The following is a 27693-nucleotide window of genomic DNA, read 5'->3' on the forward strand; positions in this document are numbered from 1 at the left end:
GAGCTCATTTGATTCCGCATCAGGCCTGGAAAAGTACTGTTTCCCCAACACTGGTATTTCCTGGGCTCTTTTGGGGACTGCACACCTCTATTTGGCAAGTTCACCCAGCTTGTTTGGGGGCTCGTCAAGGCCCCTTGAAAATTTGCTAGCAATGTACATACAGCTGGCAAAGTGCATACAGTCAGCCCTCAAAACCAGCAGCAGTGAGCCCTATACTGGAGCTACAACCAGGGAGGATGAAGGGTGCCTGAACACCCACCCCTGAACTTGTCTGAGGCCACTACTGCCCAGGACGGACCTTGGGGGAAACTGGGGGAAGCTCCTCCTTGATATTCCTTGTCTCTGGACACAACCCCTCTCAATGCCTGAAAGTCCAACCACTCCAGGGACAGCACGCGCCACCGTGCTGGCCCGGACAAAGTCATTCAAAATCCTTGGATATCTTTTCAAGAATATAGATGTCCCACCATCTGAGACAGCTGTGGGGAAAGGTATAGGGACAGGTGTTTGATCTGCATCGAGCCCCCAGCTGAGTGGACTGGAACAATACAACACAACAGCTAGCCAAGCATAGCAGTGCCTGGTGGTGAAATTATCATCAAGTGCCAACCAGCTGGAGAATGGGGGAGCCCAGAGGCATGCCAGAGAAGGGCATGCCAGAAGCATGCCAGAGAAGTCCCAACTGCTGGTGATCAGCTCCCCAATGGAGAAGGGCATGGCTTCAACACCAAAGCTATCAGAATGAGAAGGGGTAGAAGCACAGAGAAAGAAGAGGAAGGGAAAGGTAGCAGAAGTGGGAGAAGATGCAGAGGTAGATTGTTTGGGCTGTCCAGTATCCCTTCCCTAGAGAGAACTGATCAGCCTTCACTTCAGCCCAAAATCTTACCACAGCAGAATGTCCTATATTTAAGGGGTGATGTAACACCTGAATCAGTGCGACTGCAATCCTGCCTTTTGTTTGTATGTTCTGTGGCCTGTGAGGCCGGAATAAAACCCTTGAGCTTCAGCATTTGCCTTACCTCCTGCTCTGTTCATGAGAATGTCCCTCAATAACCCATTTTAAGAGGAGTTGCCCACCTGGAGGGAAGAAGAAGAGACCCTCATAATCACAAGATGATCCATATATCTTATTTCTTTACTTACCAATGCAGGTGCGACTGTCATTGCTGCTGATTACATATCCTGCAGGACAATAGCAAGTTCCTCCAGACGGGGAAGAGTGACAACGATATTGGCAACTCAAAGCTGCACAGCGAGATATGTCTACAAAAAATGAGTCAGTATGAATACTGCTTTTGACTGCTTGGTATCTACAACTTTGATCTAGGCAATGAGTCACAGAAATGTCTTTGAGCAATTATGGTTTCAGCCAAAATTACTATGGCCACATGAAGCCAGACAAACAAATCACTTGTAGTGATGTTACAAGTTGGCAATCAGAGAACATCAACTATGGCTCAATAATCAACTGAAAAGACATCACTTAAAACTAAACCATTTTGTACCATGAATCCCAGCACAGCTCAAACATCTGTAATCACAGCCACTTTCAAGCACTTTTGTATGTGTGATTCAAATGTAAGAGTTGGATGTACGACAGTCCCAAATAAACAATCTTAGAGGTTTGCAATGAATCCTGTACACTAATCAATGGATCTTATTCATGAATACAACAAATCTCAAAATAGAATTAAATAAAAACCACATCATCTGCTTCCAATGTATGTGAACATATATGTAAATCAGGAAGTTGTGAGAGTCATTTTGCATGCAAGTCAAAGAAAACGTTCCCACTAACACTGTGTAGTTTTTTTCTGTCATGGTTAAAAACACCTTCCCTTTTTCCCATGCAATGATCTCCAAGGTGCTCTCATACTGATGTTCCATAAAACTTGCTTGTACTATTACTCACTGCAGTGTCTGCCTGTGGTTATGTTTGTTTCATCCTCTCCAGCAGGACAATCTGGAATTCCATCACATACTTTTCCAAATGGGATGCATTGCCCTGACACAGGGCAGGCCCATTCACCTGGGTAGCAATCTCGATGGCCACTCTCTAAGGAACAAAACAGAGAATCATTCAGCATTCGTGTCAAATTGCATTGCAGGTTTGCAGCAGCAAGAGGTAGTTTCGGAGGAGAGAACATTATCTCTCTAGCTATAGTATGTAGCCTGGGCAGACTTTAGCAGATCTTGTTTTCTCAACCCTTCTCTTTTACCTTCCAAACACATAAGAAAACTTTATATACACAAAGAGCAGAGCTTTTCTAGTATTTTCACAGGTCATTTTACACATTATGCATAAATGAACCTGGGTTTGTCACCAAGTATACACTCCACAGGGAGCTGCATCCATTCTCAGTTTCCTGACATGTGCACCTGTAGGACATACACGTTCCCAAACATATATCAGTCACATTTGTACTTTGCATTTTTAGGAGTAAAGCTTAATATCTTTAAAAATGCACGCTTTAAAAATGTGTTCAATGTGAAACGGTCCTTTTCTTCAGGAAAAAATATAATTGCTGATACAATAAAAATATTAACACAAATTGGATTAAAATGTTACTGAGAATTGTATGCAACAATATATACTTAACAGTTAAGTATATTTTAATGCACATAATTCTCAGTTACTTTTTAATCCAATTTGTACGAATATTTTCTTATTTCTTTTTCTACGTGCATAGCATGTGCACACAGGAATTTCTTTTTTCACTGTCTGAAACCCTGGAGAGCCACTGCCAATCTGTGTTGATAACACTGAACTAGATGGAACAGTGGCTTGATTCAATATAAGGCAGCTGTCTACGTTCCCAGGCAACTCACTGATTCCAACAAACAACAACAAAAACACCACAACTTGATAGGATGGATTAGGAATAAAAAACTGCGGTGATACATAGGCCACAAAGTTCTTCCTCTGTTATAAGTGTGCCAATAGACCCTGGTACTGGTGGAGAGGCTCGCACCAGCCTGTTGGTACCAGTCAGAGACGATCGGGGCCTGGAGTGGTATTATGGGAAGGGGAGAGCAGTAATGGGGCAGATTAGGCCTAGTAGGGGGGCAAATCCCCCTGCTGAACCTTTTCCCCAAACACGGGCGGCTCGGATTTGTGCCAGTGAAATCACTGGTGCAGATCCAAGTAGCCCTACAAAGACTGCTGGGACCTTACCCAGGGTAAGGAGATGAATGTCCAGCCACTTCTAAACCCTCGCTGGATCATAGCATGTGACCTTCAATAGGATTGGGTTATAAATAAAAAAAATTTTTAAAGTATGAATAAAATTGCTTGAAAAAAAATACCAATTTCAAAACAGGATGTAAGATTTTGGGCACATTCTCTTCTAAATGCCAATTCTATGCTTGGGATCATTAGGAAAGGTATTGAGAACAAAACGGCTAATATTATAATGCTGTTGTACAAATCTATGGTAAGGCCACACCTGGAGTAATGTGCCCAGTTCTGGTCACCGCATCTCAAAAAAGACATAGTGGAAATGGAAAAGGTGCAAAAGGGAGCAACTAAGCTGATTACCGGGCTGGAGCACCTTCCTTATGAGGAAAGGCTACAGCGTTTGGGGCTCTTCTGCCTAGAAAAGAGACGCCTGAGGGGGGACATGATTGAGACATACAAAATTATGCAGCGGATGGACAAAGTGGATAGGGAGATGCTCTTTCCACTCTCACATAACACCAGAACCAGGGGACATCCACTAAAATTGAGTGTTGGGAGAGATAGAACAGACAAAAGAAAATATTTCTTCACTCAGCGTGTGGTTGGTCTGTGGAACTCTTTGCCACAGGATGTGGTGATGGCAACTGGCCTGGGCACCTTTAAAAGGGGATTGGACAAGTTTCTGGAGGAAAAATCCATTACGGGTTACAAGCCATGATGTGTATGTGCAACCTCCTGATTTTAAAAATGGGTTATGTCAGAATGCCAGATGCAAGGGAGGGCACCAGGATGAGGTCTCTTGTTATCTGGTGTGCTCCCTGGGGCATTTAGTGGGCCGCTGTGAGATACAGGAAGCTGGACTAGATGGGCCTATGGCCTGATCCAGTGGGGCTGTTCTTATGTTCTTATGTAAATGCATTTATATAAAGCTTCATTAGAGAACTCAGGGCCTAATCCTATCCAACTTTCCACTGCCAATGCAGCCCTGAGGTAAGCAAAAAAATGCTCCCTTATCTTGTGGGCACCTTATCTTATGAGAGCCCCCCCAACTTAGGATGCAGTGCACGCCCCATCGGCAGGACTGCATTGGTGCTGGAAAGTTTGATGGGATTGGACCCTTAGTAAGCTTTTATTTATAAATGTGACTGCTGAAGCTACTTTGCTTTTTCTTTACCACATCCTATTTCATCCTCATTATCTTCACAGTCATCATCTCCATCACAAATCCAGCTCTGATGAATGCATCGACCGCTTGGGCAAGTGAAGAAATTCCCTTTACAAGTTGCATATGCTGAGGAAGAGAGTAAAATTACCTATTACCAAAGAGGGAGTAAAAAACTTCTAAACAAGCCTCTTGGCCCAAAACATATGTTTATGGATATAGAATAAACTTTCAGCAGGACATACTGTATGCATACCTTCTATCCGAGCTTGGACTTATTAACACTGAGTTACTCCTGACTCCAAAACTCAGGATGAGAGCAACAGCATTCAGTGTGCACACACCACTTTAAAAATGGTCTCTGTCCAAGTATTCTCATCCTCCTATGAGCATCCTATCTAACATTTTAAATTGCAAGTAATGAAGCTCAGTCTCTGTGTTCAGTGGAGTTGTTTCTGACAATCAGCATCGGTGGCTACTATATTATTTATGACAGTCTCATCCTATCCATCCTTTGTGGAGCTCATCCCCCAATTTTATCCTCACAACAAACCTGTGAAGTAGATATGGCTGAGAGATGGCAACTGGTCCTAGGTGAGTTTCAAGGCTGATGAAGAATTGAACTCTGGTCTTCCAAATTTAACTTTAATACTCTATTCATGAATCAGTGGTTCCCAAATTGTGCACAGTGGCATTCTTGGGCACTGTGGCAAACCCCTGGCAGCCTCTTCTTACTAGGTCCCCCAGGCACCACTATCCTGAATTGTGCAAGATCTTGTTCAAGATAACGGCACCCAGCAGTAGCCAGAGGAGGGATGGAGCTGTAACTGCGCATGACTCAGAAACTCGCTGTGTAAGCTTCCCCACCCCCTTGCTGCATGAGCCATTCCGAGGAGGAGCAAAAGCAACGTGAAGGCATCTCCTCCACTTTGCTTTCACTCCGGAAAGGTTCTAAGATCGGGGGGGGGGGCAGCTCACACTACAAGTTTTGGAGTCATGCAGCACTTACAGCTCTCCCAGCTCTCCCCCCCCCCTGTAGCAGTAGCAGAGTAGACAGTAGACAGTAGCAGAGTAGACAGTAGACAGTAGCAGAGTCCAAAAAGGGGCTCTGCTACTGGTGCCTGGGAGAAATGGGTGATGGCAGTGCTGTAACAGTGCCCTGTGATCACAAGTAAGCTTGGGAACTGTGATCACAAGTAAGCTTGGGAACTGCTGCACTACGTCATGCTGGTTCTCTTACAAACATTTCAAAACATATTTTAAAGTCGCATTACGTTTCTCAAGAGGCACGTGCTATCCAAAGTTTTAGTCAGAAAGTAAGTGCAACTACTGAGGGAAACAGACTACGACTGTTACACACTGAGATGTAAATCAGTGAGAAAAGCCAAAGTGAAAACCACCGTACTGCAAGATTGTTCATCGCTCCTGTCTCCACAATCATCATCATGGTCACAAACGAAGGATCGAGGGATGCATTCTCCATTTCCACACTGAAACTGGGTGTTGGAGCATCCACGAGCTGAAAACCATGAAAAAGACATGAATGTGTCATGGATACAAATTCCAGCATTTAATTGTGATTGGGTGTCAATTGTTCTGGGGTATGCTAATGTACTGTACATTAAGGGTACTTACTACAGTTAGTTTCATCAGAGGCATCTCTGCAGTCCACTTGGCCATCACAGTGCTGGCTTGCATTAAAGCATGCTCCATTGGAACAAGTGAGTTGATCACATGTTGGATACTCTGCAAAGAGAAAAAAGTTTCATTCTTATGTATTAGAGTAAACATCTAGACTATTATGTAATTAACTGCATTTATTGTTGGTTTTTGCAACAGAGGATAATGGAATCCCCACACTGGAATAGTTTAGGCAGTAATCAGTTTCTTCACTTTTATTTGCTTGTGGACTTTGGATTTAACTATCAATTCTTTTTAGGCAGATACTTACAAATAGCAACAATGCAACTGACATCTTTAAAAAGTAATCATTTCAACTATATTTTAGATTACTTCATACTTTCATTCAGATTCCACTACTCTACTGGCAAGTAAACCTTCCTTGTCTTTCAATCATGATCCTAGCTCACCCCAAAGCTGGGATCTACTCCAGAAGAAATTAGTCACTACTTAAATCTGGTTAAAATAAATGGGACTTTAGATAGTAACGTTTTCCGCTGAATTCAAAAGAGATTAGTGGCCCAATTCCATCCCCCACCACTGGCACATGCCACAACGAGGAGGCCTGGAAGAGGCAAGGAATTATTTATCCTTCACCTCTCTATGGGCCTCCTGGTTGCCTATGGATCTCGTCACACCTACACTAGCTATATAACTGGGGAAAATCTGAGGAGCAAAAAGGGGAAAAACACGTCCAAAAAGAGGCGATCTCATCCTCTTGCAAGTCAACTGCAGCTGGGATTTCCCTCTTCCCTCCCCACCACAAAACTCCCCTTGCACTCCCCCTTCCATCCAAGACATGACCCCCCCTGCCAACTTAACAGGAGTGGCAAAGGGCCCAATCCTATCCAATTTTCCAGCACCGGTGCAGTCGCAATGCAGCCCCAAGGTAAAGGAACAAATGTTCCCGTACTCTAAGGAGGCCTCTGCCCCACCATGAGATGCAGTGCATGCCCCATTGGCACAGCTGCACTGGCACTGGAAAATTGGATAGGATTGGGCCCAAAGTTTCCTGGAGCTGCTGCCGCATATACAGCGCCTCTCGCTGCTTGTAGCAGCAGCCTGGAAGCATGCAATAGTAGCCTGGTTTTTGTGACATGGTAAAGGGTCTTGCATTATCAGACCATGAGTTTTGGCAGTACAGGCCTAAATAGGATTGGGCCCCTAATCTGACAATTTCCTCTGGATCATGACCACGCTGGCCATAAATCCTGCTGGATTAGGCCCTAGGCCCATATAGTCCAATATCCTGTTTCCCATAGCAGCCAATGAGATGACTCTGCAAGGCCTACAAATAGGAGATAAAATGGTAAACCTTTATCCTGCTCCCTTGCAACAGGTATTCAAATGCAGGCTGTCTCTGAACCCAGAGGTAGTGCATAACCATCAAGACTATTAGCCATTGATAGACTTGTCCTCCATTAATTTGTTTAATCCCCTATTAAAGCCATCCAAACTAGTAGCCATTACCACATCTTGGGGTAGCCAATTCCACAGATTACTTACGCCTTGTATGAAAAACACTTCCTTTTGCCTATCCAGAATCTCCCACCAATCAGTTTCATTTAATGACCCTAGTTCTAGTGCAGTGAGAAGGGGAGAAAAAACTTTTCTAATCTTCATTCATACATCCCCTTAATTGACTTTGTTCCAAACTAAAAGTCCTAAACATTATAGCCTTTTCTCATAAGGAAACCATCCAGCTGTCAACCCATTAGCTCCAACTCAGTGGCTTCACTGCACATGCTGTAAGTCCAGTGTTCATATACTGTGTTCATATAATGTGAATATTCACATTCCTTGTGAATAATTGTGTATTGTGCATACAGAAGTCCCCTTGACATATGCCCATTGTAGCTAGCTTGTACCAGTACAGTAGCTTATACTTGTACTAGCTTGTACCAGTGATCGCAGTAGAGCTTGGCATAACAGTGGCAGGGCAAACAAAGATGGAGGGTGGCAAATGGCAGTACATGCACTTTGCACATGTGTGCACAAATGGTCTCAAACTGGCCTTTGGTCAAGGGCCCACGATACTCTGACACCATCACTGGTACCAAATAGCTACAACATGAACAAGAATCAGGTTGCAGCCAACCACTTTCCAACTTGCCCAGTTCTGGTGTATGATAGCTAGAAGACGAAACATTTTTTAAAATGTTATCTTGAAAGTTTTATATATTGCTTTTCAACAAAAAAGTAGTTCACAAAGCAGTTTACATCGCAAAAGATTTTCCAAAGTGGTAAAATTTTAAAGCTGAAAGAATGGAGGGAGGCAGGGTTTGAGGAATGTTACATTTTATTAAATAAAGAGTTATGAAACAAATCTGTGATTGCACAATTAAATTATACAAACTGCAAAGATATTCCCAAGGAAATGACAGCTATGCCTTAGGAAGGTCTCCTTTCCTTGCATGAATTCTGACTTCGGGATTTTTAAAAAAATAGTTTTAATTGTAATTTTCTGGAGAGAAAAAAATACTCAGGGTTCTAAATCACAGCAATACATTTACGTAACTGGAAATAACTGTCATTTTTATGAGGCAGAAACAGCACCAATACACTAATTAAATGGCCTGGAGCTGAACATTAGTCCGATGTTTATCTTAGCCTTTGCATGGGTAGTTTTTTCTTGCTGTTAATCCCATTAGCAGCAAAATGGGCTGTGGCTTTGAATCTGCTCATTCCATTTTATTTTGTGTATAACTGCTGAGTTACTTCCAGAAGCACTGTGCATTTGACTGGTCTCTTAAATATCACTCCTCACTCAGAAACAGTGTTTATCTTCTACATAATTTAAACCTGCCTCCAGCAATGCCAACTGACAGCTAGAATAAAACCCAATCCTATCCCCTGCCACTCCAGAGCATGCTGTCACACCAATGGAGCACACACCACATGCTATGGTGGGGGGCTATCAGACAGCCTGGGAGAGGTAAGTAAAAATAATTTTTGCCTCCCTCCAACAGGGTGCCTAATGGATCTCCTCAGACCCACACCAGCTATTTTACTGGTGTAAGTCCAAAGAGATGAAGCAGGTGGGTCTGGGTTGGAAAATGGAGATAGGATCCAGCATGTGTTGACTGCCACCAAGATCCCCTTCCTGTCCGCAAGCTATCTCCAGCCCTCCCACTTACCTCCCTGAACATCCGCTGAACTGCCCACAACCTGTCTCCATCACCAATGTACCTGCCCTGGTGTGGGTTGGATTATTCACTGGTGGACACACAGAGCTGACAGCCATTTGCTCTGACAGCCCTGATGCACTTGACAACAGCACACAATTTACTGTGCCATAGTAAATTTACGATGAGTTCTGCTATTGTAAATGCCCAGTAGAATTGGACCATAAGGCTCTGCGAATTCTGCTGGCATAGGCCGAATGCTTGAATTTATTTTGCATAGGGTAGGGCAGCAATTTTCAACCTTTTCCATTTCATGGCACACTGACAAGGCGATAAAATTGTCAAGGGACACTATCAGATTTTTACAATTAACAAGGCTCACCATGCTGCTGGTAGGGGGCTCAAATCCCCCAATTACCCTACTAATAAATGACCCTCCCCAAAGTCCTGTGGCACACCTGCAGACCATTGTAGCACACCAGTGTGCCATGGCACAGTGGTTGAAAATCACTGGGAAGAGGGAATGTGTAGTGCAAATCAATAGGGCCATGTTGTGGAATAAACTGGCCAGCTTTGGGATAGATCCCCGTCTACTTTTTCTAATCTGCCGTCTTCACTCATTTAATTTTTGTAGGGTTCGGCTGGATGGTTGGGGTTCTACTTCAGACAAAATTTCTATTGACAAAGGAGTACGACAAGGCTGTATACTCGCCCCTCTCCTTTTTAATTTCTTTTTGGCTGACCTACCCCCTCACCTTTCTAGTGGCCAGAACTCCGCTCCCTGTCTCAATGGTGTTCCTCTCCCTATTCTTCTTTAAGCAGATGACGCAGTCCTATGATCTGTTACAAGATTGGGCCTCCGTCACTTGCTGTCTTCCTTTCATGACTATTGTTTATCTAATGATTTATCAGTTAATTCGGAGATTTTAGTTTTCGCTAAATCCTGGGCCCCATCCCCCTGGAAGATAGGTACCCTTTCTTTTCAGCAAGTTCAAACCTTTAAATATCTAGGGATTACTTTTCATTTTTGTCACACCTGGCTCCCTCACAGGAAATCTATTATCTCCTTATCATCATTACACTTAAATGCGATTGCCCGCTTTCATTATTCTAGTGGCAACCAGTACGTCCCTGTTGCTCTCCACATATACAAAACCAAAATTCTTTCCCAATTATTGTATGGTGTCCCTATTTGGATAGAGGCTGCGAACCATGATTTGGATAAATTCGCTGCCTCTTTCCTTAGGTAAATTCTGGGAGTCCCCAATTTAATTAGATTATCTACTCTCATGCTTGAGTTAGGGATCCACCTCCCTTCTACCATCACGTGGTCCCTTACTTTTAAATTTTGGCTTCGATTACATTTAAACACCCACTCTGAGTCTGTTTTAGAAGACCTATTAAAGGACTCATATCTCTAAGTGGTTCCATCTTATCGATCTCAAGCTTTCATCACTGGGTTTGTCCCCCGAATATCTCGCCAGTATCAATCTCCATAGGGCCCATTCGATCATTAAATCCAAACTCTGGGAATCTGAATCCATTCAACTTTTTTCCAATCTTAACCTTATCTGTTCTCCTCAGTTTTTTGGCCTTCTCCCTTCACTTGGTCGCTCTTTTAATTATTTTAGTAAGTTGATTGACCCTATTAAGAGGAGAGCGTTTATGTTAGCGAGATTTAACATCTTTCCTTCAGCTGTTCATTCTGGCAGATTCTCCAAGATCCCACATGACTGCAGACTATGCCCTTTTTGTTCTCTAGAACAGGACACAGTGGTTCATATACTGCTTCGCTGTCCAGCCCATCATTCCCTTCGAGACACACACCTGATCCCCATCTTATCTTCTTTTTCTGATCTTTCTGTTGATCCTTCATTTGTCCTATTAAGTGATAGCTCTGTGGCTATCACTAATGCTGTAGTAGATTATCTTTCCGCTGTTTCCAAGTTAAAATTCCCTCCCTGACTTGACTTTGCTTTTTTATTCCCCTTCTGTTTTTCCTCTATTATCTCCCTGTTGTGATTTTCTTTCTGGTATACAGTCACTCTGTTGGCTCTGTTATTATTGCTATTATTGTCTTTGACTGTTTTTTTTTTTTAATGCCAATAAAGGTTTACGGATGATGATGATGGTAGTGTAAATGCAAATCATCATTGCCTGGTATTCAATAAATCAGAACCACAGCAAAAGTTTTTCATTTAAATACTCTTTCTCTGAAAAAAAAAATTAGCAGCCTTCATACTGCAATGTTCTTATAAGAATAGCCCTGCTGGCTCAGGCCACAGGCCCATTTAGGCCAGCTTCCTGTAACTCACAGTGGCACACCAAATGCCCCAGGGTGTACACAAGACAACAAGAGACCTGCATCCTGGTACCCTCCCTTCCTGGTACCCTGCATCCTGGTACCTGCATCCTGGTACCCTCCCTTCCATCTGGCATTCTGACATAGCCCATTTCTAAAATCAGGAGGTTGCACATACACATCACAGCTTGTAACCCATGATGGATTTTTCCTCAAGAAATTTGTCCAATCCCCTTTTAAAAGCATCTAGGCTCAATGTCATCACCACATCCTGTGGCAGTTATTTCAGTACTGTGAAGGTAAGGGACTGACTGGAAACAAAGTGCATACATTTGCTTACTGCTAACATTTGTTAATTTGTGCTCGTTTTTAGATATGTATATAAATATATTTATAATTAAGTATTTCTAAACAGGTGAGTGTTATTTAACAACCAGGATCTAAGCAAGGCCCCCAAACCCGAAGCCTCCCTCTAGAGGCTTTTACAGGAAGCCACGCATGTCCACCCTAAGAGGCAGGCAGAGGTCGCGCATGTCCACCCTCATGGTCGTGTTCACTCGTGAGTAGGCAGACGAGCCCTGGCTGGTGGTCAGGCCAGGCAAAGGGGAATGTGAAGACACCAGAATGGTACCGATCCTATGGAACTGCTCCAGAAGGCTGCTCCAGAAGGCAGCCTTCCCCCCCCCCCCCAAAAAAAGGACCAAAAAGAGGCTTCAACTGGTAACACAGTGGTTTTCAAACTCTCCAGGAGAGTTTGAGCCACTGTAAGTTCTTGTGGGAGCGGCGGGGAGACAGCAGGGGTGGGTGAAAGGCAGAGGTGTGATCCCCAGGATCGCACCACTCAGGGGGCTGCAGGGGCTTGGGAGCACTTACCCAAGCCTCCTGCAGTCTCCCCAGGCTCTAACCTTTGTTAGGGCTCCCTGCAGCAGTGAATGTAAAAGCGGAGCGATCGCACCCCACCTCCGCTAAAGCGGCAGTGGAGTGTGATTGCTCGCTCCACTTTCACTTTCACTGCTTTGGGGAGCCCTAACAAAGGTTCGCACCAGGCTCCCTGCACCCTGGGGAGGCTGCAGGAGGCTTGGGTAAGTGCTCCCCTGCAGCCCCATGAGCGGCACGATCCTGGGGGTCGCGCCGCTACCTGCTCCCTGCCTCCAGGCTGCCCCCTCCCCTTAAGGGGGCAGAGGCCAGGGCCCACAGGCTGGGGTGTCGTGATGCCCTAGTTTGAAAAGCCCTGCAGTAAGGGGAAGTTTTCTATTTTGCACTTGAAAAGCCAGGAGGGTCTTTGTCTTGATATGCCTGAAATAGAAGAACTTTAAACTGGGCACTGGGAGGGCTGGAAATCTCACTGATTCTTTTTTTTGGAGGGTTGTTATTGCAGGTAGGCTACAGAGAAAGCTCCACTGACCACTATGGGACTTAGTGTCTCTGAGTAGACATGCATAGGATTGGGCTCACAGGCTGCAATCCTACCCACACTTTCCTGAGAGTAAGCCCCATTGACCACATTAGGACTTACTTCAGAGTAGATTCACTTGGTGGAACAGGATTGGCTCCCCCTTATTTAATTATTTCTTTTAGTTTAATTTAATTATTTATAATTATTTATTTTAATTTGCTTGATGATGTCACTTCTGGCCATTACATCACTTCCAATGGGTCCTGGACAGATTGTCATTTTAAAAAGTGGGTCCCAGTGCTCAAAGTTTGAGAACTGCTGCAATAAGGTGTTAGTAAGTTGAGACGGGTGTGTCTGTGTCTGTGACTCCACAAGGTTTCAGAATCGCTAAAATCAGAATTTGGAGGAATAAAACCATCATGTTCTATATCAATCAATGTGTAATTTCATGCAGAATGCAATGAAACAGACCACATTGAAATATCTGTGTTCTAACAAAAGGTACAGCCAAAACACCAGTTGGGGCGGAGCGATGGTACATCACCACGCACACCACCTGGGGCGTTGCCCTGCCCACTGCATGGGGTGACGCGCAGGCCTCCCACACCAGGTGATGCGAATCCTAGTGACGCCACTGTTCCTACCCCATTGCCTTTGCAGAGGATAACTTACTGCATGCAAAAAGCTGTAGCAGAGATACTACCAGGCTGTGAAACCTATTAAATGGCCCCACTTTCATCACTAAGACCCAAATCCTAACCCACTTTCCAGCACTGGCATAGCTGTGCAAATGGGATGCAGCATCCTGCAACTGGGTGGCACTCATGGAGGCCTCCTGCAAAGTAAGGGAACATTTGTTCCCTTACCTCGGAGCTGCATTCCCCTTATGTTGATGCTGGAAAGTGGGTTAGGACTGTGCATCTTGCCATGTCTGGAAATATTCCCACATAAAAGATGCTGTGAATTGGGGATCTTCCCACTATTGAAGGTCAATAGCAGTGCTTAGATTTGTCATCACTTCTTCCTCTTAAATTTGCCTCCGCTGAGAGAATGTATGGCATGCCTTCTAATATGTTCACACTCTTTTTAAATTCACATCTGTGACATTTCCCATGACCAGGAGCAAGACTCCAATCATGAAAGCTCTGTGCTCACAGGCAACATTCTATTGACTGGAAAAGTTTGTCAACACAACCCTTTAATTAGCCAGAGTGGCTGTTGTTGAAAGATATAAAGCATTTCCTCAGTCCAAGGCTGAGTATACCACTCCATAACAACTCCAGGATCTTTAAGCCCATGGAGCAATAAACAGAGATCAAGAGCTGAGCCTGGCATTCCTACCCAATGGTGCAAAACACACGTCACCTTAAAACAGTGACAGGTCACCTTAATTTACTTGCCTCAAAAGTGGACTTTAAGATGAAACAGAACATTTTGTACCTATACGGTTATTTCAGACTTCACTAGAAAGGTCTGAAATAGCTCCAGAATGTCTTTATGCCTGCGGTCTAGAACATAATGCCCTATTCAGATTGGAGCCTTTGCTAGGTTGTACAGTATTTGTCTGAGGATGCCTCAGTATGTCTCTATCCTGCTCCTTTTAGATTCCTCACAGCACAGAATGTACATGAGTACCATGTCAGAGACCAAACGTACCAACTGCATACACCTATTAGATGTGTATGTAAACATGTAATTCAGCCCAAGAGGTGGTGGTGGTTTGTTTTATTTAGGAACCCAGGGGAGGTACAAAACAGAATAGAAACATAGCGGGGGGGGGGATGAGGGCTTTAGGGCTTTATCTCTGCTATTGTTTCATTCCCAGTTGTGCCTCTATGCATAAATAGGAGAGAATCTTTCAAGTTGAAGCGGAAGTTCAATGGAAGTTCTTTTCTGTTTAAAACAGCACAGGGGACATAATCTGAAGTGAAACTATGGTAGCGGCAACATTCTAACACCGTCCAAAAAAAACCCATTTCAGTTATGTGTTTCATGCTTCCCTGTTGCTATTTAAACAAACAAACAAAAAGGACTCGCCAGACCACATCACATGTTTAATGTTAACATGTAATTTGGTCCTAAAACTTGTGTCCAGAACAAGAAGCAGAAAACTGCTACATCCAGAGGCAATTCTGCCAAGAGGCATGGTCAGACAGTGGCCGAAGGAAACAAATTCGCAATGTTACTAAGCAAACTAAGAGATAAGGAGCAGTGACACATTGCTCAGGGAATTTCTCCAGTACAAGCCACACTGAAATGAATGGAAATTACACAAGAGCACAGCAGAGCCTTTGTGTAGCTCCCATTTATTTAAATGGGGCTTATGCAGGACAATTTCAGGTGCCTCATGGTAGTGGGATGGTACCATTTTGATTTTCCATCTTAATTACTAACATATTTTGGGCTAGCCCTGTCTGTTCCAGAACAGACTACTAGAGTTGGTGCTTTCCTCTGATGGTGCATCCAAGCACATACTGGAAGGCAGAATGCGAGGAGCCCCAGATAAGAGAGAGTAAACTAGGTTTTCTCTATTTTTAAGGGTGGCAACTACTGCATATTCCTGAATTTGCACATGTCAACTGTGCATAAGGTGCAGACCGATTGTTTGTATTGGCAACCTTCAGTCTCGAAAGACTATGGTATCGCGCTCTGAAAGGTGGTTCTGGCACAGCGTCTAGTGTGGCTGAAAAGGCCAATCCGGGAGTGACAATCCCTTCCACACCGGGAGCAAGTGCAGTCTGTCCCTGGTCTGTCTCCGTGGCTATGGGCCTTCCTTCTTTGCCTCTTAGCCTCAGACTGTTGGCAAAGTGTCTCTTCAAACTGGGAAAGGCCATGCTGCACAGCCTGCCTCCAAGCGGGCCGCTCAGAGGCCAGGGTTTCCCACTTGTTGAGGTCCATCCCTAAGGCCTTCCAGTTCTATATTGGGTTATATCTATACCTTGTCTTCCATGAACAGAACTTCTCTCTAATTATGGAAGGAGAGTTATGCTCATGAAGGACCTCTCCATGAGTGCAATTCTCTTCATGGAAGAGTTTTGCTTATGAAGAACAAGATTAGGAAATAACCCAAGGTCCATTCTGAGATGGAGCAACCAGGACGATTACACAAGTTCCCATTCTGAAAACTGGAATTTCTCTCTAGGATAGTAAGGTGTAATAATAACCAGCAAGCATTAACATACTGTTTTCCAGTGCCTTATTTCATTCTTAAAATAATTAAAATGATGCAAGCAGATGCCTGTAATTACTATAATGCCATAAGCTTTTTGATGTTGTGCTCTTTCTGCCCCACTGCTGACATGACTGGCTGAACCAACTCCCTTTTGCAGGGCAAACAGGTGGCAAGTCTAGGAGAAAGGGCAGAAATGCCAGGAAAGAAAGTAACAACAAGAAATCTACATCAGTCGGTAAGTCTAATGGTTAAGAAAAGTAAGGAAAAATTGAGGAAAACACAAATCTGTCCTCTTCTGCCAAAAGCAAACTGTATTTACACCCGTGGTTCTCGCACATTTTGCAGCAGGACCCGCGTTTTAGAATGAGAATCTGTCAGGACCCACCAGAAGTGATGTTATGACCAGAAGTGACATCATCAAGTAGGAAAATTTTTCACTATCCTAGGCTGCAATCCTACCCACACTTACTGAAAAGTAAGTCCCATTTACTATCATTGTTAAAATAATATACATAGTAGCTTGTTAAAAGTACAGGTCTGTCACATTTCCCCAAATGCAGTCACATGCCATGGTAGCATCAAGACTAATATATTAAAAATAAAATATTGAAATGAATGGGGACGCACCTGAAATTGGCTCATGACCCACCTAGTGGGTCCCGACCCACAGTTTGAGAAACACTGATTTACACTATATCACTTTACACCTAGAAAGGCCAAGCATGCCAAGTATCAAACTTCATTCAAGCCCAAGCATCTGGCTCCTTAGACCAGCAATTTTTTTATCAAATAGCACACAGACAAGGTGCTAAACTTTTCAGGGCAAACCATCAGTTTTTTTGACAATTTACAAGGCACACTGCACTGGGGAAGATTAACCTTCTCCAAACTCCTGCACACCCGCAGACCATTTGGCACACCAATGTGCCACAGCAAACCAGTTGATAAATTACTGTCTTAGGCACTGGAATATTCTTTAGTCATTGGTGCTGCTTTCCAAGTTTCAAGATTCTCCGTGATTCCTTTGCTATATGAAAAATTGTGGCTGGCTGTCTCAACTACTATTTATTCCAGAATATTGTTCATGCCTGAATCATTTTTCATTTTGCAATGGTTACTAATTTTAATTCATGTACAAGCATGAGATAGAAAGTATAAGCAATTGGCTCATCATAAATAAACGGCACAATCCAGTGGACACCTAACGCCACTATAACAAGTGCTTCAGCTGCATTAGGCGCTTTCCTGCTGTTGCAAAAGGTGACACATCAGAGAGAACAGTATGGCCTCCACCAGAAGTGGCAAGCAGCTAGCTTTGCTCACCCATGGATGATGGACACCCACCAGCCCCAGTAAGTGCTTGCAAGGGGTGGGGAGGAGGCAAGAGTGGCAGAACAGGGCAGTGACAGGGACACAGAGCATGGCAGACTGGGACCAGGAAAGGGGCAGGTTCTACCAAATCCTAACCCCCTGGCCTTGGTCTATTTGGATTTGTGCTAGCTCTATAGCTGGTGCAGGTCTGAGTAGATCCAGTAACCCAGCAAGGGCTTACCCTGGGGAAAGGAAACAAATGTTCCCTTGCCTCATGGAGCCATCCAGATGCTGAAACTCCCCTGTTGGATACAGTGAGTGCCACACCACTGACACCATTGCATCACCACGCAGCAAGTTGCATTGGATTGGGATGAAAATCTTTCCTTATATAGTCCATTCAAATGCAGTTGGCCTCATGAATAAAACTCTTAAGGACCGGCTATCTATATCTTCATAGCAATTCAAAATAAAAAACACTGCTAGCTTTGAACGGCACATTTCATTCATTTTATGTGTCACAAGGACTGTACTTGTGATAACGGCCACTCTCTATGCACAAAGTACTATCACCACAAACCACAAAAAAGAATTTCCATTTGGAAATTTAGAGTATCAGTCCCAGATGGTGGTGCTGGGGGATGCCTCCTTGTCAACCTGGCCCTTGAAGTGTAGGGTGCCACAGGGTTCGATCCTGTCCCCCATGCTATCTAACATGTACACAGGAGGGGTTATCTGGGATTTGGAGTGGGGTGCCATCAGTACGTTGATGACACCCAGCTCTATCTCTCCTTTACTCTAGACTCCAGGGTAGTGGTTGAGGTCCTGGAACACTGCCTAGAGGTGGTGGGGATCTGGGTGAGGCTAACAAGCTGAAATTAAACCCAAATAAGACAGAGGTTCTCCTGGTTCGGAAATCCTTGATAGAGGCGCTGGAATATCATCCTGCACTGAATGGGGTTGCAGTCCCCCTGAAAGAGCAGGGCTGTAGCTTGGAGGTCCGCCTGGACTCACAGCTACTCCTGGATTCCAAGGTGGCAGCTGTGTCAGGGGGGGGTGCCTTTGAACAGCTTTGGTTGGTGTGCCAGCTGCAGCTGTACTTGCATTGTGCAAACTTGGCCACGGTGATCCAGCAGTCCCCCTGCTGCACACCAAGCCGCAGCCACGAGCAGGCAGGAGCGCCACTACAGGGAGCCTACAGGGAGGAGAAAAGCTGGCTGGGGCCTATGCCCCTTTAAGCCTGACAGAGCAGGAAGGGAAGGGGCCAGTGGAAGGCCACGGATGACAGGCAGTTCTGGAGAGGCAGGGCAGGTGGCTAGAGCTGGAGCCCCTGCCTGACAGCCCAATCCCTGCCACGAAGGATGAGGACACAGGTGCCGCAAACCCCCTCCCGCTGGCTTGGTCTGAGGCCTTCCCTGCAGGAAACTCAAGGGGAGAGGCCACCCCAGCCCGGTGAAGCCCTGAGGAGCCCAACCAGCCGCACACCACAGCGCCCCATCGGACAACGCCCCCGAGTACCACCCCCATGGGGCCCCACAGTGGGGCTGCCCTTTATGACAGTTCAGAAACTGCAATTAGTGCAGAATGTGGCAGCACGTGTAATTAATGGAGGTAGGTGGTTCGACTCTGTTGGGTCGCTTCTCCAGCAGCTGCACTGACTGCCAATTCATTTCTGGGCCCAATTCAGAGTGCTGGTTTTGATCTTTAAAGCCCTATACTGCTTGGGGCCGGGGCATCTAAGAGACTGCCTACTTCTATATAGTCCGGCTTGTCCCCTTAGGTCTGGGCTTTTCAAACTGGGGCGACACCCCAGCCTGTGAGTCCTGGCCTCTGTCCCCTTAAGGGGTGGGGGTCGCCTGGAGGCAGGGAGGAGGCAGCAGCGTGATTCCCTGGATTGCGTCACCCAGGGGGGCTGCAGGGGCTTGGGTGCACTTACCCAAGCCTCCTGCAGCCTCCCCAGGCTGTGGGGAGCCCAGCGCGACCTGCAGCAGTGGTCCCCACAGCAGTGAAAGTAAATGTGGAGCGATCACGCCCCACCTCCACTAAAGCTAAAGCGGAAGTGGAGTGCGATCGCTCCGCATTCCCGGGGATCACGCTGCTGCCTCCCCCCCCCCCCCGCCCACGCAAGTGGCTCTCAAACTCTCCCAGAGAGTTTGAGAACCACTGCCTTAGGTCATTGGTGAAGGCCCTCTTACGAGTGCTGCCACCCAGTGAGGTGTGTGAGACCGCAGCAAGAAATAGCACCGTCTCAGTAGTGGCACCAACGTCAAATAGTAGCCTTTCCCCTTGATATATGAACTGCTCTTTCCCTGGAAACATTCCAGCGAGAAAACACTTCTTTTTAGACAAGTCTTTTGAGTTCTTGGCCTTTTAAACATTTCTTAACATCTTTTTTAACATCTGGTTTTTACAGGCTTGGGGTTTTATAAAATTGCTGCTGATGCTCTTTTTATTGTATCAATGTCTGATTGCTGTTTTTAAGATGTTTTTAATTGTGATGGTTTTAATATATTTGTTTTAAGTGTGATTTATAATTTTGTATTTCGAGTTATGTTGTAGGGCTGCCCTTGAAGACAGTTCGGAAACTGCAATTAGTTCAGAATGTGGCAGCCCGTGTAGTTACTAGAGACAGTAACTACATAGGACCCACACAGGCCCCCTCGGGTCCCTTCATGGAGCAAGGTGAGATAGAAATATAGTAAGTAAGTACAGGTGTGCACCACTTAACAACAGGTATGCATTCTCTTATCCCCGCTGTTATGTGATTAGGTCATTAAGTGAACATTCAGTCCAATCTATTGCCTTTATTGTGTAAACAGACACTCGCTGCCAGAGACTAGCTAGCTGCACAGGCTACTGGAGATAAGATTGCCTCTTCTTTGCATAAGAGCCTCTCTGTTGTGTAAACAGACACTCTTGCTGCAGGCTATGGGAGACATGATTGCCTCATTAAAAGCATCTTTATTGTGCTTTGACCACCATCATATATGCGGTACATCATTAAGTGAATTGATGTTAAGTGACACACACCTGTAAATAAATAAGCAAGCTGCCTGCCCTTGCTAGAGTTTAAACCCTAGTGACACATGCTACACTATATGTACACTCGCTCCCCAAATTACAGATGTCTGACTTACAGATGGCTGCATCAGTGCTTTCGCGCAGCACAATAATCCTTTTGATGGTGCTTTTGCACAAGCACAGTAGCATCAGGCCAGTAAGAACCAGCTGCTTCAATATACATTGGTTCCAACTTACATACAGACCACAGAAACCTAACCTGTGCGTACATCGGGAACTTGCAGCTGAATCCACCCAGGGCTTACAGTGGTGGATCTCATGAAAGCCAAGCCACTGTCATGCACTTTGGGGCTATCAGAGTAACCAGTCCAGGTCCATGCAACAGTAGCTCCCAGACGCCATGCCAAAGCAGGAAGGTCAGCAGTATAGGGCGGCAATGCCAAGCAGGGGGCAGGAGGAAGGGGAAGATCTCCGCAGCAGCTACACACACCAATATCCTTGTGACCTACGCTTCTCTCTCCCTCTCCCCCTCTCCCTCTCAGGGCGCAATCCTTACGTGGGCTTGGGCCCTGCGCAACTCCCTTGCGCCAGCCCAGGAGTGTTGCAAATGTGCCATGAGGCACGTTTGCGCCTCCTCAGGAGTCAGCTGGGCCAACACAAGGCTCTAAGGTAGGCGGGCAGGAGGCATTCTTGGGTGGGAGAGGGCAAGCGGTTGATGGCCCTTGGGGTGGGCGGGCGGGGAGCAGGAGGCGGGGCTGGGATTCCCGCCCACTCCGATCCAACCCCCGTTCCTGAGCAGCACGGAGTGGCTTCAAGTCGCTCCACTCTCTTTGGATTTGTGCCATCTCAGGAGGTGGCACAAGTCCGAGGAGACCCATAAGGGCTGCAGTGGCTTATCGGGGGTAAGGGGAAGAATTTTCCCTTACCTTATACTGAGCCACTTTGCAGCCCTATCTTGTGCTGGATACAGCACAAGCCTCCTGGCTTGCCTGTTCCAGCACAAGATAGAATTGCGCTGCACGGGTGCAATCCTAACCTTGTGTTAGGCCAGCACAAGCCATAAAGAAAGTTTGCATCTCCTTGTGTGTTGGCTGGGCTAGTGCAGGGACTTGCGCTTGCCCACAGAGGCTGCATCCAGCCTCTGCACTGATGCTGGAAGGGAAGGTTGCATCGGCCTAGCTCGGCTGACGCTGGGGTCTGAGGAGGTGGGAGGGAGGCATTCCAGGGCAGGGGAAGGTATGTGGAGAGCATTCTGGGGTTGGGTAGGGAGTGGGAGGCAGGGCTGGGACCCGGTGATGATGCCGGATCCCAACTGTTCCCTGAGCAGCACGGAGCAGCTCCAAGCCACTTCATTCTCCTTGGACTTGTGCCACCTCCTGAGGTGGTGCAGGTCCAAGGAGACCCATTGGGGCTGTGGTGGCTTACCCAGGGATAAGGAGAAGAGTTTCCCCTTGCCTTCAGCTAAGCCACTTCTGGCCCCAAACTTGCGCTGGATATAGCACAGGCCTCCTGGCCTGTCTGTTCCAGAGCAAGATAGGACTGTGCTGTATATCATTCAACAAGTATTTCTACAAGGCCTGCATGGAGAGAGAACACACACACAAACTCCACAGGCTACCTTTACTCATGAAACTCACAGTCTCTGCTCTCTGGTTCTTACACACTAATGGCTTCATCAATTCTTCAGGAGTTTCAAAACTCTCCCTATCCATTTCTGTATCAAATAAAGAATTCCAATTTCTACTTTCTGCAAAGAACAGAATCACAAGCAAACCAAAAATATTCTTGACTCCCATTATTTGTTCTAGGTGAAGAAAATTAATTCTCTGGAATTTTGTTCTGTTCACAATTCTAAGTCCACAGCTTATGTTGTAGGAGCATTAATGATTTTAACTCTTTATATGCCCCGTTTCCTTTACCCTGCAAGCAATGTGCTCATTTCTCCAAGCCAAACTGTCTTTGCTAGCCTTGGGCTGTAATCTCTCTGTTTAACATCAGAAAGAAAGAAAGAGAGAGAGAGATTCTCACAAACCACACCCAGCAACATAGCAATAGTGCAGTTAATAAGTCTCAAAACAATGTAACTGTTATTAGAGCATCAGCACTAATCCATGAAAGAATCTGCAATGAAATTTTGATAACAAGAAGCATATTGTGGCCATTTCTGTCCATCAACAAACCTCTTAATCTTACAAATTGATTAAAATGCCAATGAGAGAAGGGATGAAACCAAATCTAGTGCTAAGGGCTGAAAAGTACTCACGGCAGCTTCTCTCATCTGTTCCGTCGGTGCAGTCCTTCACTCGATCACATTTGTATCCACTTGGGATACACTGTCCATTCAAACATGTAAACTGCTGACTGGAGCATGTTCTCCCAGCTGCAAGAAACAGTATGTTTAGAAGGGCAGCAATAACTCGTCCCTTTCATTCCAGAAAATAAGCTATTTTATTCTAGATGAGTTGGCAACCAAAGAACCACATAGCCCTTCTTTTTGAGTAAAGCCCCCCACCTGCATACCATCTAACAAGCCATTTCTAAAACAGGCTGCCTGAGGAGATGCTTTCAGAGGGGAAAATAGTGGGAAATCCCTGCTGATTTAAGCCATTTTTGCCCAACGTTGCATATACGCAATAGGGATTAAATGTGTTCACCTGTGAGTTGGGCAGAAATGGGTTAATGAAAACCTCTGCACATGTCTCAATGAGGTCTTTAGATCCTGGCCATTCTGTATGAAATATGATCTCATGAAACATGATCTCAAAGTGTACTTGGGAAGGTTAAAAAGGGGGCAGAAATAAGGGCAGCTTTCAGACATTTTAAAATGACTGCAATTTAGTGATCCCTTTGGCTAAATTCACAGGTGCCCATAACACTGATGAATATCATCTCTTGTTAAATACCAAGCAATTACTTGATTGTTTTTGAGCAGTCACTGAAAAGCTGTTGAATGGTTTCTTAGCACCAGTCATGACCACATTATAAACATACATACAAGGATACCTAGTTAAGTGGATTCACTTTGAATGCTGTAAAGGTCAATTCCCATTCTCATATTTCTCATGTAACAACTTCCAAAACAACTGTGCAATTGGTTAGGCTTATCATTTATCAGTAGGAGAGCTTTTCCATCATGGGTACTTAGAACTCATTGATACTAAAGAGAACTGGCACAGGATCATAGATAAACCATCCTTAGCATCCCCAGGAACATCAGCATGGAGAGAAGATGTAATCTTCAAGTGGAGATGTAATCTCAAGGTGATATCTTCACAGTAGTGTAGCAATCAGGGGTCAGGGAGAGTGGTCCTCGCCAGGTGACATGCCCTGGGGGCTACAGGTATGCCTCCCAGATGGATGCAACTGGCAGTGGACAGACACTCCCACCCCTCAGGCTCCATACAGCAGCAAATCGCTGCCCTCAAAGCAATTTGATGGTGCGCCTGATGATGTCATCATGTCACTGCAAAACCACTTCCCAGTGCTATGAACTGCTTCTGGTGAGTAAAGAGGTATCGCACAGCATGAGGGGGTGACCCCCACCCCAGGTAGTGCCCGTACTAGCAACTCCATTATGTCTTCATCTTCCTTATCTAGCTTGGTTTGTTTCTGCCTTCCAGCTTCCTGTTAAGTGTCATTGTTTATTTAGACTATACTTACTCTAAAGCACAGGTTTTGTATTATATTGAAGAATTCATACATTCATCAAAACATCATATCTGTGAGCATCATTTAGGCTTCACCATAACAACAGATAATACAAAAGCATAACAGAGACATCCAATGTCATTTTTGGAATTATCTGTAGTAACATGCACACTGCTGCTTAATATTCATTTTCTACCTAATATTTGCAGGGGAGTTATCTGATTTTTCCTCCCAATGCAGCAGACCATGCCCTTGTGTGTCTTGTTATATATGCATTAATGCATTACATTGCTCCTTGGATCTGTTCATGGTATCATTGCCTGCTGATGTAGTGGTTTAAAGCTCCCTTGGCTAGCTACCTTTGTCTGCAGGGCAGTAAGAGACCAGCCCATAAATGAAAGAGGCAGAGAAAGTGTAAAAACCATATTTTGCCATACTCTAGTCCCTTTCAAGGACAGAATATTAAAAAGCTCTGCTTGTCCAACAGTCATCCCCTTTCATCTCCTATTTCCTCATGGTTTTTACAGCCTTGTTCACAGTTGTCAGCTGCATCTTCGAGTGTCAACGAGTGTAGCATCTGCTCTGGTACTTGAGTGATATTCAAATGACCATAGCAGGGTAAACAGCAAGTGTACATTCCTGAAAATGACTTCAAAAAGAGAAGCAGGACTTTGCTTCAGAGCCACTTTCCAAGGCCTCTGAGTTAATGAGCACACATGTAGGACGAAAGCAAGCATTATGTCCCAGTTCAAGTTTGGTGCAGAAATATTACTGGATTTTGCTCTTTGCTGATTCCTTAGTAGATAAGTAACTAAATGGCTGTAGGCCCCTTCCAAATTGGGTTGATAAGGACAAAGGACAAGATTACTTTGTTCTCTCTTCTAAAGACAGCTAACATTTAAAAATAACATCTTAAGGTCTTACCCCTAGGAAACGATTTGAAGTTTCATCTGCATCATAACTGGAGAACCGACTTCTCAGAAAGTGAGCGACTGAGAAATATTTGGCTTGGCAAGTTCTATAAATACTGCAGAGCACAGGCACACTCTGAACATTGTCAAAATATCTAGCCATAACCTCAAAATGTACAATTCACAGTCTGCCCAAATCCACAGTTGGGCTGACACAATAAGGTATCTCAAGTCATTTTTTTACTCATTATGGATGACTAGGTAAGTGATTAAATACAAGTCTGGATTATTGTGAGAATTATTCACCTCATATTGCAGAAACAATATTTACCCTCTTCGTTTCACAATTTTAAACATTTCTCAACAATGTTGATGCCTACTTGCATTTGCAATACAACTTCATTTACTTGGGACAATCAAAATATTTGCATAATCAAGCATTAAAATAAATGGGAATACCATTTATGCACGACAATATAATGGCATAGGACCACACATAAATCTCATGATCCACTACCATAAATCCCAGTGTGGGGCAGCAAAAGGCACACTGTCCTAGACTGCAGGACTCCAAGCACAAACAGTTGGGAGGTCCTGGTCATACATCAATAGCTCAGGTTGTGCTAGAACAGAGAAGGTGGAGACAGGGAGAAGTCACTGGAGATTCTGGGGAGGATCAGAATAGGGAGCGGGTCAGATAGGGAGTGGTAGTTCGAGGCAGCAGTCATGCATACCAGGATCCTAGTCCCCTTTTCCCAGTCCAACACACCCTTTGAGGTTCCTTGGTCCAAGGAGGCCCATTAGAGGCCAGGCAGCTTACAAGGACGTTAACATATTTTTACTTACCTCTCTCAGGCTGCCTACCTCTCTTGCAACGTAGAATGCAGTGCACTCTCCACTGGTGCCACTGCATTCTTAGGTGGGGACAGAAATGGGCTTCCCATACACACAGCAGAATTTACAATATTCAACTAACTGTTCAAATACATCAAAATGATATTCAGCATGAAGCAAACATGACAAGGAGATTTCAGGACCTGTATTTCCCTGCCTGGCAGCTGAGATCTTCATCAGAGGCCCATCTGTGGGTGTCTTCTCTAACTAGACTACTTTGGTGGGCAACTTCTGGGGGAGGAGGCATTCTGTTAACTACCTAGAACAGTTAGCAAAGAGGTGGTAAACAATTGCTAACTAAATAAAGATTTGGTGATACTTCATAACTTACGGCATTGCTGATGTTCATCAGAACCATCGTCACAATCCTCTTCATTATCACATACCCACAACTGAGGGATGCATTCTCCATCACCGTGACACTGAAACTGGCTTGCCTCACAGGAGGGATGTGCTAGTGTAGACAAACAAATAACGTTCAATTTCATTTGTTTAGCTCTTACCTAAAATAAAGAGAACTGGCTCTTAAAAATGGTTCTACTCCTATTAGTTTGTACTCCTTCCAGATCAGAGCAGCCACTACAGCACTGCAGATGGGGTTGGCAGAATCAAGCAGGTTGGGTATTGGTATATTTAAGTATTATGTGCCATTTTAAAAGGGATGTTGTGAGGGAATTGTTTCTCTTGCATTGACGTTTGTTTGGGTAGGTGGGTGTGTATGCTTGATGATAAGGCTTGTGCCAATCTACTGGTTCCATTGTCATCTGGAATCCAAGAAGGGCAAGAAGCACTAATAAGGGGACCCAATTCCCCCACGGAACATGGGGGATGCTATTAAAGACAGTTGTATTAGTGTTTGGAATTGCCTAGGAAGGGGACACTGCCTCATGCTGTACTGGTGCATTTCAGATAGAATTATTTGGAGCAGTCACTGGGATTTGCACTGAGTCACTAGGCCATGATGAACCTGAATGTGATCAGGAGATGCCTACCAGGTTTGGAGGAAAGTTAAGGGCTGTGTACCAAGCTAGAAAGATTAATAAGGACTCTGGGATGAGAAATGATGCAGGTACAGGATGTGTTTATTTCACATCCCACCATATTACACTCCAAGGCTTGTTTGTTTAGCGAAACAGAGTCAGTTTAACACCTGAGGGTTGCAGTTTATTCTGGGTGATCTTCAGCAAAGCCTGCTGCACATGTAGTGGGCGTCATGGCAAGTTAAACGAACTCCACCTGTGTCAGGCACTAAGGTGGGGGAAGTAAAGTGATTTAGGGTTGGAGAGCACCCTGGGACACAATTGAATTGACAGGAGGATTCTCCGACCAATCTCTTAAGGCTTAACAGCAGGTCAGTGGAAAAGAGAGAAGGGGTCTTCTCAGACAGCAAATTGGTACCTCAAAAGCTGGCAATCTTGCAGTAGGCCTCAAAGCCTGGAAGGCAGCACAGAGTGGAGCTTAGACAACAGATTGTTTAATTATAATGATTAAGCATTATTACCATTTGACCCATATATGAACCTCAGGTCTTTATTGGGTGTAGGATAATGACCACTGATCAACCTCTCCCCCAAGAATTTGTCTCATCTTTTTGGAAAACCATCTAAGCTAGTAGCTCTTACCACATAGTTAATGTTCACATCTTCTACCTACTGCCAGACAGATCCAGCCATGTGCAATGATTAGTAGTGTAGTCACAGTGGCTGCTGGATTTGGAGAAAAGAATAAATGTTTTGAATGAGCTTAATTCCACTTACAACAACCAGCTTCATCAGAGTCATCTGAACAGTCCCTTGCTCCATCACATCTCCAGTCTGCAGGGATACAGCGGCCATTTCCACAACGAAACTGACCAATCTCACACCCTGTAAGCAAACAGTAAAGCTTCATTTT

At 44.9% G+C, this 27693-nt stretch overlaps 1 protein-coding gene across 1 annotated transcript in view; it reads right to left on the reverse strand.

Moving 5' to 3' along the window:
* The window catches only part of LRP2 (LDL receptor related protein 2), a 173702-nt gene that overhangs the window by 116518 nt on the left and 29491 nt on the right, over positions 1–27693 (reverse strand). Inside the window, exons 2-9 of the mRNA XM_066621620.1 lie at positions 27558–27665; positions 26132–26254; positions 22611–22727; positions 5976–6086; positions 5746–5859; positions 4353–4469; positions 1913–2056; positions 1144–1263 (exon numbers count right to left, since the gene is read on the reverse strand). Coding sequence (XP_066477717.1) covers positions 1144–1263; positions 1913–2056; positions 4353–4469; positions 5746–5859; positions 5976–6086; positions 22611–22727; positions 26132–26254; positions 27558–27665 — 954 coding nt within the window. The remainder of the gene's footprint in view (positions 1–1143; positions 1264–1912; positions 2057–4352; positions 4470–5745; positions 5860–5975; positions 6087–22610; positions 22728–26131; positions 26255–27557; positions 27666–27693) is intronic.

The sequence above is a fragment of the Tiliqua scincoides genome, chromosome 1 (genome assembly GCF_035046505.1).
Source record: "Tiliqua scincoides isolate rTilSci1 chromosome 1, rTilSci1.hap2, whole genome shotgun sequence".
Classification (NCBI taxonomy): domain Eukaryota; kingdom Metazoa; phylum Chordata; class Lepidosauria; order Squamata; family Scincidae; genus Tiliqua; species Tiliqua scincoides.